The 12,612-nt window shown below is 45.5% G+C and overlaps 2 protein-coding genes across 10 annotated transcripts in view; both read right to left on the bottom strand.

Moving 5' to 3' along the window:
- Positions 1–3,000, bottom strand: part of LOC116429262 (sodium channel protein 60E) — a 40,298-nt gene extending 37,298 nt beyond the window's left edge. For all 7 annotated transcript variants that reach the window (XM_076366176.1, XM_076366177.1, XM_076366178.1 and 4 more), the window contains exon 1: positions 629–3,000. In XM_076366176.1, coding sequence (XP_076222291.1) covers positions 629–2,035 — 1,407 coding nt within the window. In that variant the 5' untranslated portion in view covers positions 2,036–3,000. The remainder of the gene's footprint in view (positions 1–628) is intronic.
- A 3,080-nt stretch (positions 3,001–6,080) lies between these two features.
- Positions 6,081–12,466, bottom strand: ClC-c (chloride channel protein 3). 3 transcript variants are annotated; one of them, XM_031982018.2, is made up of 11 exons: positions 12,196–12,466; positions 10,583–10,695; positions 10,312–10,464; positions 9,878–10,227; positions 9,645–9,806; positions 9,277–9,564; positions 8,984–9,166; positions 8,696–8,910; positions 8,049–8,609; positions 7,586–7,963; positions 6,081–7,329 (listed from the first exon to the last, which is right to left on the bottom strand). In XM_031982018.2, the coding sequence occupies exons 3-11, from the start codon at positions 10,400–10,402 to the stop codon at positions 7,239–7,241; spliced, it is 2,319 nt and encodes a 772-aa protein (XP_031837878.1). In that variant the 5' UTR covers positions 10,403–10,464; positions 10,583–10,695; positions 12,196–12,466; the 3' UTR covers positions 6,081–7,238. The 3 variants fall into 3 exon arrangements, with proteins under 3 accessions (XP_031837878.1, XP_031837877.1, XP_031837876.1); XM_031982017.2 differs by having other exon boundaries at positions 9,878–10,221; positions 10,312–10,495; positions 12,196–12,453; XM_031982016.2 differs by having other exon boundaries at positions 10,312–10,495; positions 12,196–12,452.
- Positions 12,467–12,612: the final 146 nt, after the last annotated feature.

Below are 12,612 nucleotides of genomic sequence, written 5' to 3'. Positions count from 1 at the left end.
AACGCAGCGGAAGGTTACCGGCTGCTTCGTTGTACGGACTGGAGGAGTCGGTTCCACGGAAAAGAAAAGTTCGATTGCGAGGTTTCGCGTAACCGAAATTCCAGTCCACCGATTTCGCGTTCGAACTCGTCGAACGTTTGCTCGATTTCTCGCGTAACGAACCATTTAGAGGTAATTCGAGGCGGCTATTTTTAGTATAACGGTTTTATCGACTGTTAACCGTGTGATAAGCGGAAAGTATTGTCGTTTCGCGTATCGTCTAAGCAAGTAGAGTGTGAACATTTCCTTTCACGGCCGACCGGAGGTGTTTCGGAAACGGTCGTTTCGAAGACTCGAGAACGTCCGCGAATCGCTGGGTTCTTCTTGTTTAGTCCCCGATTGATTCCAGCATAAACGTGGCCGATAAAGGGAGAGACGTTTCGCCGAGTAGATTGCTCTCGAGTAAAATCAATCCAACGTATCAAGAGAGGACGCGGAGCATCGCGAGCCGTGCGCGGCTGAATGTTTCGCCTAATAACCTATATCTCGGCGGGAGACAATGCCCGCGAGAAACTGGGTGCCCGAAGAAGAAGAAGAAGAAGAAGAAGGAGGAGGAGGAGGAGGAGGAGGAGGAAGGAGGACTACTCACCTCGTCGTAAATAAAATTGTCGATCTCCTCGAGCGGCCTGCCGTAGAGTTCGGTGGGGAACGGTTCGTATTTGTTTGGAAGCACCGCGCCGTCCTCGACGGACATGCGTCTCTTCGGTTGGAACCCGTAATCCCTGACGAGCTGCACGGTCCTGTTCTCCAGGCGGTCGAGGCTCTCCTTGGTGAAGAGCTTGACGGTCTGCTTGCCGCCGGTCGGCGTCTTGACGGAGGAGGACTTGTTGCCGTTCCCGATCTCGCCGGGCGAGCTGGCCGCGTCGTTGATCTCGCCGGCGGCGTTGGCGCGGGGCGTGCCGAGAGGATCCACCTGGATCTCGGCGCTGCCGGAGTCGCCGGTGCCGGAGTCGGCGGAGGTGCCGGCCACGGCGGTCAGCGGCGGCCGCAGCCTGGCGACGTCCCTGGACCTGCCCGCGGTCTCCTCGAACGCGCCGTCCCTCGAGGAGTTGGACCTACGCGGGCCCTCCGCTCTGTCGGACTCGGCGAGCCGCTGCTCGGCCGCTAGGCGCCGGTCCGCCTCCGAGACGGAGGACCTGGACCGGCCGTGGCGCGTCTCCTCGGCGTACGAGGCCAGCGGGTAGCTGGCGAAGATGGGCGACGGCGTCTCGCAGCTCTCGTACTCGTGCCCGGCGTACTCTGGCGGGCTGAGGCCCGTGTACGCCGGCGGCGAGGACTTGCCTCCGTCCGGTGGCGAGGCGTCCCGACCCTCGCTGGTCTCGCTGGCCGGCGAAATGAGTATCGAGGCGGAGGCGGAAGCGGAAGCGGAGCCCGCGACATCCTGCTGCTGCTGGCTCGTCCTGAAGTCGCGAGGCTGCTGGCCAGCATCGTCGAGGTTCGAGTCGGCCCAGGACGACTGGTCGCGGTGCGAGGAGCCGCGAAACGGCTCGGACGCGCGCACCGCGTTCCCGTCCTGTTGCCAGTGGTCCCTCGAGCGTGGCCTCTCGGTGGGCGAGCCGCGCTGCCGGTGGTGGTGGTGCTGCTGCTGGTCCCGCCTGTCGAAGGCCAGGAACCCGTCGAAGCGCGGCTCGTACCGGCTCGCGGTCGCTTCCCTTCGCCTGGGCGGCTGCGGCGTCCTGGAAACCCCGATCCTCGAGCGATCCGACAGCTCGAACTCCTCCGCGATGCCCGCGGGCAGGTTCAGGCTCCTCTGGCTGCCGATGTCCCGTGGCGATCTCTCGAGTATGTCGCGGCCCCCGGCGCGGGATCGAGCGGCGTCGGCGGCGGCAGCTGCCTCCCCCGTCGACGAGAACCGAACGAGCTCTTCTCTGGAGAGGTTCCTCGCGTAAAGGCCCGCCACTCGAGGTCGATTAGTGAAGCCATTGTCCTCGGAGCCGTTGCTCGGAGGGTTGGGAGAACCTTTACATCCCTCACGGCCACCTTGCGAAGGTATCATTGGAATCTTTGGTTCCTCGGCACACCGAAATTTTTACCTTTCATCGTGTCGCGAACGCCTACGCGCGGTTACCCTTCGTTTCCCTCTGCTGCCCCCTCTGCTGCCCCCTCTGCTGCCCTCTCTCCGGCCCTCTCTGCCTCTCCCACCTCGTGCTCCCGTGTGGTTCACGCGAGAAACCCGTGGATCGACTCGCCATCCGACAGATCCACTGCCGCCGATCGTAAACAGAGCATCGTCTCCCTCGTCGTCTCGGCTTCGGTTTCTAGCCCGTCAGCCTCTCTCCGGGAGCCACACTACACACTGCGGCGCGCAACGGGGCCGAAATTCTCCTTGTTTTTCCTTTCTCTCTCTCTCTCTCCCTGTTCCTCCCTGTCCGTGGAGCGCGCTATCTCTCTCGCTCTCTCTCTCCCTCTTCCACTCTCTCTCTGCGTGTCTCTCCGGCCCTGTTTCTTGTCCGCTGTTCGTTCCGGTTGCTCGTTTTTCCGTTTTCTTTTTCTCCTGTCCGCGTTTCACGTTCGACCAGTCGACGAGGTTCACCCCGACGCGATCCGATGCCCGCAGTGCGCGCCCCGCGCTCGCGGACCTTGCCTGCTACGGTGGGTTCGCGATTCTTTTGAAATTTCAAAGGATGCGGCCGCTATTGACTGAGCGCGAGCGAATGTGTGTCGCAGATACGGTATATAGATTCTTCTTTTTTCGTCGATGACGATCGTGCCCCGCTCTGCGACGCGGCTTCGACCCTCCAGCGAGGTAAGGAGAGGAGAGATCGAAAGCGGGAGAAGACGATAAAAATGTAGGTACGGGAAGAAGGTGACCCGAGGAAAGAACTCGACGAAGGAACCAACGGAAGAGGAGAGCGGGCGGAAAGGAAGGGAAGGAGCGATGAGGAAAGGGTAGAGAGAAAGGGAAACCGAGAGAAACGGTGACTCGGGAGAGAGAGAGAGAGAGAGAGAGAGAGAGAGAGAAAAGGAGAGAAAGAGAGAGCGAGAGAAAGTGGTCGAATTGGAACGAGGCGTTGCGTGTGATTTGCCTCGATACCCCTTGGCTGGCTGGCTGGCTGGCCTGGCGTTATCCCCTAATCCGGCCTGTCCTGCGACGACTCCTGTGTATCGGTGGCACGCGATTCCGCGGGTGTTCTCATCGCAGCAGCGACGAAGGGGAAGGAAGAAGAATCCTGCGGATCGGTCTCGCTTGACAGCCGACCACCGTGACCGCGGAGGGTGGTCCGTCGAGCAGCGGCGGCGACTTCGAGGAGGCGAGCGGATTCGCGCGTTCCACCGTTCCTGCTCACCGATGCTTCGACTGGAAACTCGGACACTCGCGAACCATGGTTACCACCTGTTCCGGGCGCGCGGCGGGGCGGTCGAGTACCGCGTCGCGGAACCGAGTGCGACCGACGACACTGCTCGGACGGGATCACGACTTCGTCCTCGTCGTGGTCGTCGTCGTCCTCGTCGTCGTCGTTGCCGATGAACACGACGCCGCTGGGAGGGGGAGCGGCGGCGGCGGTGGTGGCGGCGGTGGTGGCGGCGGCGGCAGGCTGACACACCGACCAGCGGAAAGGGGGTGCGAGCGTGTCCGTTGGTACCGCGGCCCGAGCCAGAGGAGGGACAGAGGGAAAATGTGGCACGTACGCGACCGGACGCGGAGGGTGGCGCCGGACCAGCGGGAGAAGAACACCGAGGAGAACGGGCCAGCCGGCCCGACGGAAACACGGACGCGGAGGAGAACGGGAGTGATGCCCGCGGTGCGCCCTCCTCATATACACCAGTCCCCTCGAGGTGCACGGTCGTGTCGCTCGGCGGACCAAGGGTGCAAAATCACGGACGACTCCGACGAGAACTGTAACGATACTATGGACGAAGTCGATTCGTTTCGCGCGCGCGCGTATCGAACCGCCGAGGAAAACGGCTTTGAGGTCTCCGTCTCTCCCTCTCCCTCTCCCTCTCCCTCTCCCTCTCGCTCGCGCTCTCCGTGCACACACAACTCTCCGGCCCTCCCTCGGCCCGTATTTCTCTTTCTCCAGCCTTCGCTGTTTTCCTCCCTCGCGGCGCGCCGGCTCGCTCGCCCGCTCTCGCTCCCCCCGAGCTCTCGCCCCCGAGCTCGCTTGTATATCAAGCGAATTTATTTCCAACACGTTGAAACGTAGCCGTGCGTGCACACGCGCGTCGGGGGTTATCGCTGCCGCGAAACTAACTAGCAAACCACCAACCCGCACGAATACTCTTTCGCCACCCTCGCCGCGCTATCCCCCACCAAACGGCACGACTGACCCCTGCAGGTGATATCGCGGTGGCCAGCGAGACTTCAACGTTCCCTACTTTCCTCCCTCCGCCTCCCGGCCGACCGCGGCTCTTTTCGGCTCTTTTCGCGGCTGACGTACCCCTCGGGGGAGCACACCGTCCCTCGAACGATCCCGGACCGATCTCTTTCGCTTTCCCTTTCTCTCCGTTCCGCTTCGTTGCCCGTCGAACTCGCGTCCCTGGCATTTTTCATTTCGCTCGAACGGGGATCGCCGATTCCCTTTTCTTCCCTCTTTCGACCGAGTTCGGCGGAGGGTGACGCGTGGGAGCTGCAACGTGTAAATACCGTGACGCGCTCGCTCGCTGCTGGCGGTTTAGCGCGCTAGCGAATAATCCTTTTTCATATTTAACCGTTCGACGTGTGCCGCGATCCATCGACCCAGGGAGATTCCAATTTTCGATTGGGACCGCGATCGGGCGGTTATTCATTTTTAAAGGACCCCCAGCGAGAAATATCGAGGACGATTAACGACCGTGCATATCGGTGCTATCGACTCGAGTGGTTGCTTCTCAGGGAAGCATGTCGGACGGTCGAAATGATCGTGCTCCTTCGCGTTCGGGTGTACGTTTCCTCGGCAATCGAAATCATTCGATGCTTCTGCATAATGTCGTAGATTCCGTGAGGTCAGTTTATCCCCGTTCCCTATTCGTCGATGCGAATGTCCCATGATTCGAGGTCTCGACGGCCGAACTACTTTCGGTGGTTCTTCGAGTATAATGATTTCTTTTGTTTTTAATAATCGATCAAAGATTCGCAAGTTTATCGGATTCATTCGTAACTGTAAATTCTTATTTATTTCCTCTGAGAAAGCTAGGTAAACTGGAATTCGTTAACAAACCAGAGAAATTTCTATTTTGATTTGAATTTCTGAAAAATCGAGAAAGAGGGAAGGGAAAAGATTATAGCGTTCGATTGTATAAATTACATATGTACTTGTAAATATAGTTCCCTAGTACACGTGTCGTACGCACTATCGTAAAGACTATAAATTACTTATATTATTACAAATAACATCGATTCAACGGTAATGCAAAAAATATATATATATATATCATTTGGTACATTCTCGAATATAAATTATTTTAACGCGTGACTGGAGTTGAATTATACAAAATAATAGTAAACGTGATCCGGACAACCACCTTTACCATTATCTTTACCTTTAATATATTATCAACTAATATTCTGCTTTTTCATTGGAATTTACAAGATACACGAGTCTTCTTCTAAAGGTTCCAACTTTTTCAATATATTCCGTTAAACAACTGTCTTTCAATTATTTACTTTCTTTTCTTACTTTCAGTTTCTTAGCTTCTACAATGATACACAGTCCACAGATAAAACACAAGTGGTAAACAGTTTACGCTACTGAAAATATCTAATTATCCCATGAATTATACAGTTTTAGTCCTCGTTGTCTAACTCTTCATACTCTTTTATAATCACCTTCGAAATACCGTTAGATTAACCAGTTAACTTAAAACTCTTAATGGTGGCAACTTTTTCAACGATGGACTATTTATTTTTCGAGACAAACATGTAATTCTTCGTTTCGCTTTAGTTTTTCGTTAGGATATATTTGAAATACTTTTGGCCTGCATTCAACGAGTATACGCTTCGTTATTTGATTTCATTGCACGTATGAGAAGTTTTTCGAACTAAATTCCACAGTTAACTGGTTAAAGCAGAATACAGGGTTTCGTTGCTACGCGCGTGAAATGGGAATGGTTCACTGTCAGACTGTATTGTAAACAATGTTTATTTTTACATTAGTAGTTCAACATTGGTACATATCCATATAAAGATGCACGGTAACGTCGGTGTACTCATAACATCCGCATGCTCGGGTTCGTCGCATATGTGCTCACATACTGTATTCGTATATGTACATATGTATATTGAGACTCGACGTCGTCGATCACATATGAATTTTTGGTTCGTGTTTTTTCCCCCTTTTTCCGTTCTTTTTAAAATCAAAGAAAACGATCCGTCTAATTAACAGGTATCCTATTTTAGTTTTAAAATTCTCGACCGAATCTCATTGATCTTTTCACCGGTTCAAAAGAAACCAATTGAAACCGCCTTGCCTAGCTCTCGATAGTCGGTGTATAAATACTTAAATTAATTCTAGTCGTATTAAAATTATAAGTTCATCGAGAGAAATCAAGAACGAGAAGTGACACACACTCGCGCGTGCGCTTACATCCACACATATGATATTCGTGTATCCTCATACTTCGTGTACGAATACACGTGTCGAATATTTCAAGCATTTTATAAGATGTAGTACGTCCGAAACATTAATGATTTTTTCTTCTCTTTTTTTTTCGTTTTTTATTTATTTTTAAATAAAGGTGTTGCGATCTCTGTTATTCAAATATAGATTGTATTTGCTATACTTTCCTTTACATTCTTAAGGATAAAAAATATTTCAACATGGCCCACGGCCACGTCTAACACAAATAATAACTAGTTGCCTAATATCTACACAGCACAGTTTTTATACTCACGCATTAGTGTATTCGCATTTGATCTAGTGTTTCCTTATTAGATGACTCGTACATTATTCGTTTGGAAAATCATATTCGCGATAGAACGGTACACATATTTTTCTAACTACGAGAAACCTCGCGAAAATTATCTTTCTCATCCGCCGCGACGGAAATCAATCTACTCCGGAATTAAGAAAATCGTACAACGTATTCGAGTGTGTATAATAGAACTATATCTCGGCTTTGCTTTTGCTCCTTTCAAATTACTAATAAACTTACGCATCCCTTTCAACGAATCCTTTATGAAAATATAAAATACTGTTAGCGCAGTCGGTCTAATTTTTCGGTTCCTACTACAGCATTATAAAACACTTCTTCTATTTCCCTTATACATTTTTATGTACATCTCAATTAAACAATACAGAGTTAGGATCTTCGTTGTCAAGTTGCTTCATATGTCTCAATACGTCCTTTTTCGTAATAACTGCCAAAAGTCGACTACGCAAACAAGATTTATGATAAATAAGTATGAATCCACTCAGATATTCAACTATCGATAGCAACACGTTTAAGAGGTAATTCTCTATGTCATGATAAAATAAACAAGAAAACTATTATTTAATTATTCATTATTGGCAACTTATTTTAGAATATAATATCATTCTTTAAAATGATGCTACCTCTAGTTGAACACCTCGTGCAGTAACTTGAAATTCAACATTACGATATTAATAAAACATTACAAAATACATACCCATTATGCGTAACGAGTGTCTGCCTCAGTCCCAATTTCCTAAACATATCGACAACAGTCTCCATGGGCGTTTGGTCTGTAATGGTGATCGGGGCCATATCGAGGATTTTCTTCAACTTAAGTGGCGGAGGGGAGTGATTTTGAATGTTAGTTCCATTGGTGAACAAGACCAAAGATTGTCCAGTGATCTCCTCTGTCATGCGTTTAGCGTTTGCAATGGCGAGATTCAAATCCCTGCGGGATACAAAACCAACGAGATATTGGGATTCCTTCGACACTATTACAGGGAAACCGTTGTGCTCGGTTTCCTTCAATAAATTCTCAACATCTTCGACGGTCATCGAATCCTGAGTAAGCACATGAAGAGCGTCGTTACGCCTAAAAATAATTAATCGGGAAATAATGAGACGTTCCTGAGGTAGAAAGGATAAAATCTGAAAATCTGAAAATCTGAGAGATTTACTTCGGTTGCATCACGTCGGCCGCGAGAGTGGTGTGCTGAAATTCGTCTTTACTGTCGAGGAATGGGTATCCATTCAGATCGATGTGGGCGTCGTAGATACCTTGCTTTCCAAGAGCGTCGCCGACCCATTTGCTAGCCATAGCCGCGGCCATTAGCGGCACGATATACCGTACACCTCCAGTTAACTCGAACATTATCACGACGAGGGACACGGTCATTCTGGTGACGCCGCCGAGGACAGCCGCGGCGCCAACCATCGCGTATAGTCCAGGTGTTATGCAATCTACACCAGTCGAGCACTCTTCGCTGAACATCCAAATGTGCGGATAATTGTACGCGAGTTGTTCCATTCCGATGCCAACAATGCGGCCCATTATCGCTCCCAAGCACAGCGACGGAATAAACAGTCCGCAGGGTACTTTCATACCGAACGTGAATATCGTCAATGCGAGCTTTAAAATTAACGCCAACACAAGCAACCATATCGCTTTGTAAACTCCGGGTCCAGCTGCAGCGATTTCAATCGCTGACTTCACAGCAGTGAAATTTCTGTTGTAATCGCTATGAGAAGAACGAGAAGAAACTTTCTTTAGCGTTCGCATTGGTGATCCGGTGATTGAAAAGAAAAGGAGACAGCTGTTACGAACCATAGTATGTCAGCGTTCGAACCTCCGCACTGACTAAACAACAGGTAAATCAGTTGACTTGTACTCATCCGAGTGTAGGGGTTTGGATATCCAATAACAGCTGTTGCAACCGTTACTATCAGAACTTCGGTAACCGGGTACTGACCTAGTTTTGATGTTTTACGATATCGGCACCAAAACAAATTTGCTTTGATAAACAATGTAGCTATTACTCCCTAGAAAATCGATAAAGGTGACAACACGGAAATATAGTTTATGTAGAAAAATTGGTAGTAGGAGGAAGCTCACTCCGATTATTCCGAGCATGACGAAAGGTATCAATTCAAAGAATATCCAAGGTTTATTGTACTCGACGTAAAATAACACCGAATGCTCGTTGCCAAAGGGATTGATCGATCGCAGAATGAATGCCGCTATCAGAGCACAGAAGAATGATCGCCATAATGTCTTCAGGGGAAAGTAGTAACTCACCTAGAAAATTAATATGTTTTGTTTACAGTTATATGGTAAATACTGAAACTATAATTCTCTAGGTAATTTTGTATTTATAAGTATTTTCGTCCAGCTATTTGTATACTTACCTCCTCAAGACTGAAAAGCACACCCCCAATTGGAGCACCGAAAGCAACTGAAACACCAGCAGCGGCAGCAGCTGATAAAATTTCTCTTTTCTTAGCTTCATTTCTACCATATTTCGGAAATAGGTAGGAAAATATATTTCCTATACAACAAGCTATGTGAACCATTGGTCCCTCTTTGCCTAAATTTAAACCTGCTGAGACTGACAGAATCAAACCCACTGACTTAATTATCAATGTCCATTTTCCTAAATATCCACGAATAATAAATCCACTTAGAATGGTTTTTATCTGCAAGGCAATTTTGACACATTACTCTTGAAAGAATCAGTCTTCTATTTTTTTCTTTCTTTTCTATTATTCGTACATACTTCAGGAATTCCAGAACCACAGGCATATGGAGCAAACATTCTTACTAATGATGCAGAAAGGGAAGCAAACAGAAGAGCCCAAGCTATGTAAAACATATACGAGATCATATAAGGACCCGCACCATCTTTTGACTGGCTAAACACTTCTGGCCATGTCCTCCACTGCAACAAATAATAAAGACATCAAATTCAAGCATTTGAAACATAGGAATCTCAAAATAAAACAAACGTACCTGAGAACAGTTACCACCATCGAAAGTTGTTTCATTGTAACTCCAACAACACTGTTCTTTATTTAACCAAAAAGCTTGGGGGCATATACCAAATTTTAAGTCGGTCATCCAGGAGGCACCTATGTCTATAATACCTGCTGCGACTCCTGTAAAGAGACCAACCAATAAAACACAGAGCCATCCAGACCATGCATCGTGAGCACCCTTGATTAAACCCCAGATGGAATCATGCTTTTTCTTAACAATATATCGATGTCGCATTCTATCTCTGGCAATATCTCTTTGCCAATCGATAGTATGAAAATCATCATATTGACCGATTCCAGGGATATCATCGGAATCAACTGAAACTGAAAAGGTCAAGTTTAACATTCGGTGAAAGTGGTACTTGAGTTTAGAGATTGTCTAACACGATTATCATGGAAACAGCTTACTGTGAGAGGAAGCATCGTCGATTCGAATACAATTATCCGATACACCAGTATTCTCACCAAGATGAGAACCTACGTTATTAACCTCCAGCATGTCGTCGTCGCTGCTTAAATTATTATCACGTTCAGCAGTTCGATTCCGCGATCGCGCATCCTCTACAAAATGCACATCATCTGAATTTTCTACCTATCGTCATGGAAAAGAGTTCCTTTACTATTTTTCTTTTTCGTTTCTCCTAATTAAACTTTTTTCATAGAGATTATTCAACCGTACCTTCGTATCGAGCGATTGGTATGTTGTTAATGTATTCTGATAATTCTGAGGGAATGTATTGTTCATCAAATTTGTACCTTTCAGTGGAAACTTCTCCATGGCATCATCGAGACCTGTAAAATAAAATTTGGCTTATTTAGTAGATTGAAATTAATTGAAAAGCAACAAGTACAAAGTACTATGGTCACAGGTAATATTTTTAAAGAATCATTTATTTTATAATGTAGTTATGTTCACTAGAATTTTTGGAGCAACATACAGTCACCTCTGTACGTGTTACTCCCAAGCATATTGGAACTGCACTAGTCTCTAAGAGATTACCATACCTTAATCCGCACATACTTCATATTGGATTACATTAATGAATAATTCATAATTGCTGTCTTCAATATTAAACTGTAATTTCCCCATCACAATTCATTTCACTATGTTTCGCATTAATTATAACAATATATTATTATAAGAGAAAATATTTTTTAAAAAACCTGTATACACAATTCAATTTTGATAAAAAATTGAACACTTAAATAGTTTGATAAAAAATATGTATAGACAATGTTTAGTTTTATCCATATGATAATATTTTTAATATGTAAGAATGAATATGTGTTGTTTCTTTAAAAAATTTATTTTTTCATAATGCTTGCACACATGTACACATTTACTTAAAAATGATGTTCTTCGCAAATTATGTAATAGCTTGTTTTAAAACTAATTTAATTACCATAGTTTTTTATTATATGCATTATAAAACTTTGGTATTGCTACTTTTTATAAAAACACAAAACATATTTCAGAGACATAAACTGCTTATCAGTTAAGTACTATTAACATAGTTAATATCATATCATATCAGTTATACTCCTTATAATTAACTGATTATAAGAAATTTTGCATATCCAATATAATTGCAATAAACAAATATGGAATATTCGAGGATATAATATTTAAAAGAACCAATAATATAATTTGTACATTTTACAGACTTAGCATAAATAAATATAAATGAGTAAATTTAATAAATATCTTTACTTTGATAGTATTAATAATATACCAAACACGCTTTAATCTGTATACAATGTACACAAATTCAAAAGAGAAATTTAATTGTTCTCCAGCTTAACCACCCTATAGGTATATTGAATACTTGTTGTTTACAGTACATAATTCTATTATATTGTCAAAATAATAAACTTTCGATGTTTAGTATTATAAGAAAAAGAAGCAAAATTATTTAAAATTGCATAAATTAATTGTAACGTTTAAAATCATTTAAATATGGAATGAATAAATTGTTTGCAACAGATTATTATCATGCTCCTACGGCGGATTTCAATATTTTTATGACTTTTAACGATGACAGCAAATAATAATACATGAATATGTGGCAAAATCGAACTACTTCAAGCAACTAAGAAGAGAGGTTATCGACATCCGTGTGAAGTACGACAAAAGAATTTAAATCAAAAGTTAAATCAATGTTAAGCTAAAACGCAAAACATGTTTCCATTTGTAGAAGCATACATAAAAAAAAAAAATTGCAATCCTTGCGAGGTTAGGATTAATACCGTACTTTCGATAGCTCAAGGTGTTCATCTGCTGCTCTCACTTACCATTTTTTCAGTTGCTATGCCTTTCAGTTTTCCGTTCATGAATTCCCTTCCCCTTTTTCCACCTCAGCACTGAGTAACACTACTCACTTTCATCGAAATAATGATTTCACCGTAAAAACACAAATATCTTTTTCGACCACGGAGAAACTATGATGGGAATAGGTGAAGGAAACACTTGTCAAAGCAGGGTCCTTTCTCTCTCACCCGTTTAGAGTTCTTTCTTCTTTATTTAATTAAAGTGTGTCACGCCGCGCCATCTTACTATATTCCAGCGAACAAGTAATTTCTTTGCAATAAATATTTTGAAATTTAATAACGACTAAAACGAACTCGCATTAACGAGTTTAAATCACTAAATTTTACATTGAGCTTAAACTGATATTACTTGATCGATTCGGTTGAAACGATTTCGAAATT

This window comes from Nomia melanderi, chromosome 3 (genome assembly GCF_051020985.1).
Source record: "Nomia melanderi isolate GNS246 chromosome 3, iyNomMela1, whole genome shotgun sequence".
Classification (NCBI taxonomy): Eukaryota; Metazoa; Arthropoda; class Insecta; order Hymenoptera; family Halictidae; genus Nomia; species Nomia melanderi.
This window is presented reverse-complemented; position numbering and strand designations above follow the sequence as displayed.

What these genes read in the sequence shown, in the direction of transcription:
- ClC-c (XM_031982016.2), bottom strand. Translation starts at nt 10,681, where the DNA reads ATGGAGAAGTTTCCACTGAAAGGTACAAATTTGATGAACAATACATTC. An exon ending in CGACGATGCTTCCTCTCACA is followed by an intron (nt 10,228 to 10,311) that starts GTAAGCTGTTTC and finishes TGACCTTTTCAG; the next exon opens with TTTCAGTTGATTCCGATGAT. An exon ending in GCCGACGTGATGCAACCGAA is followed by an intron (nt 7,964 to 8,048) that starts GTAAATCTCTCA and finishes AATTATTTTTAG; the next exon opens with GCGTAACGACGCTCTTCATG.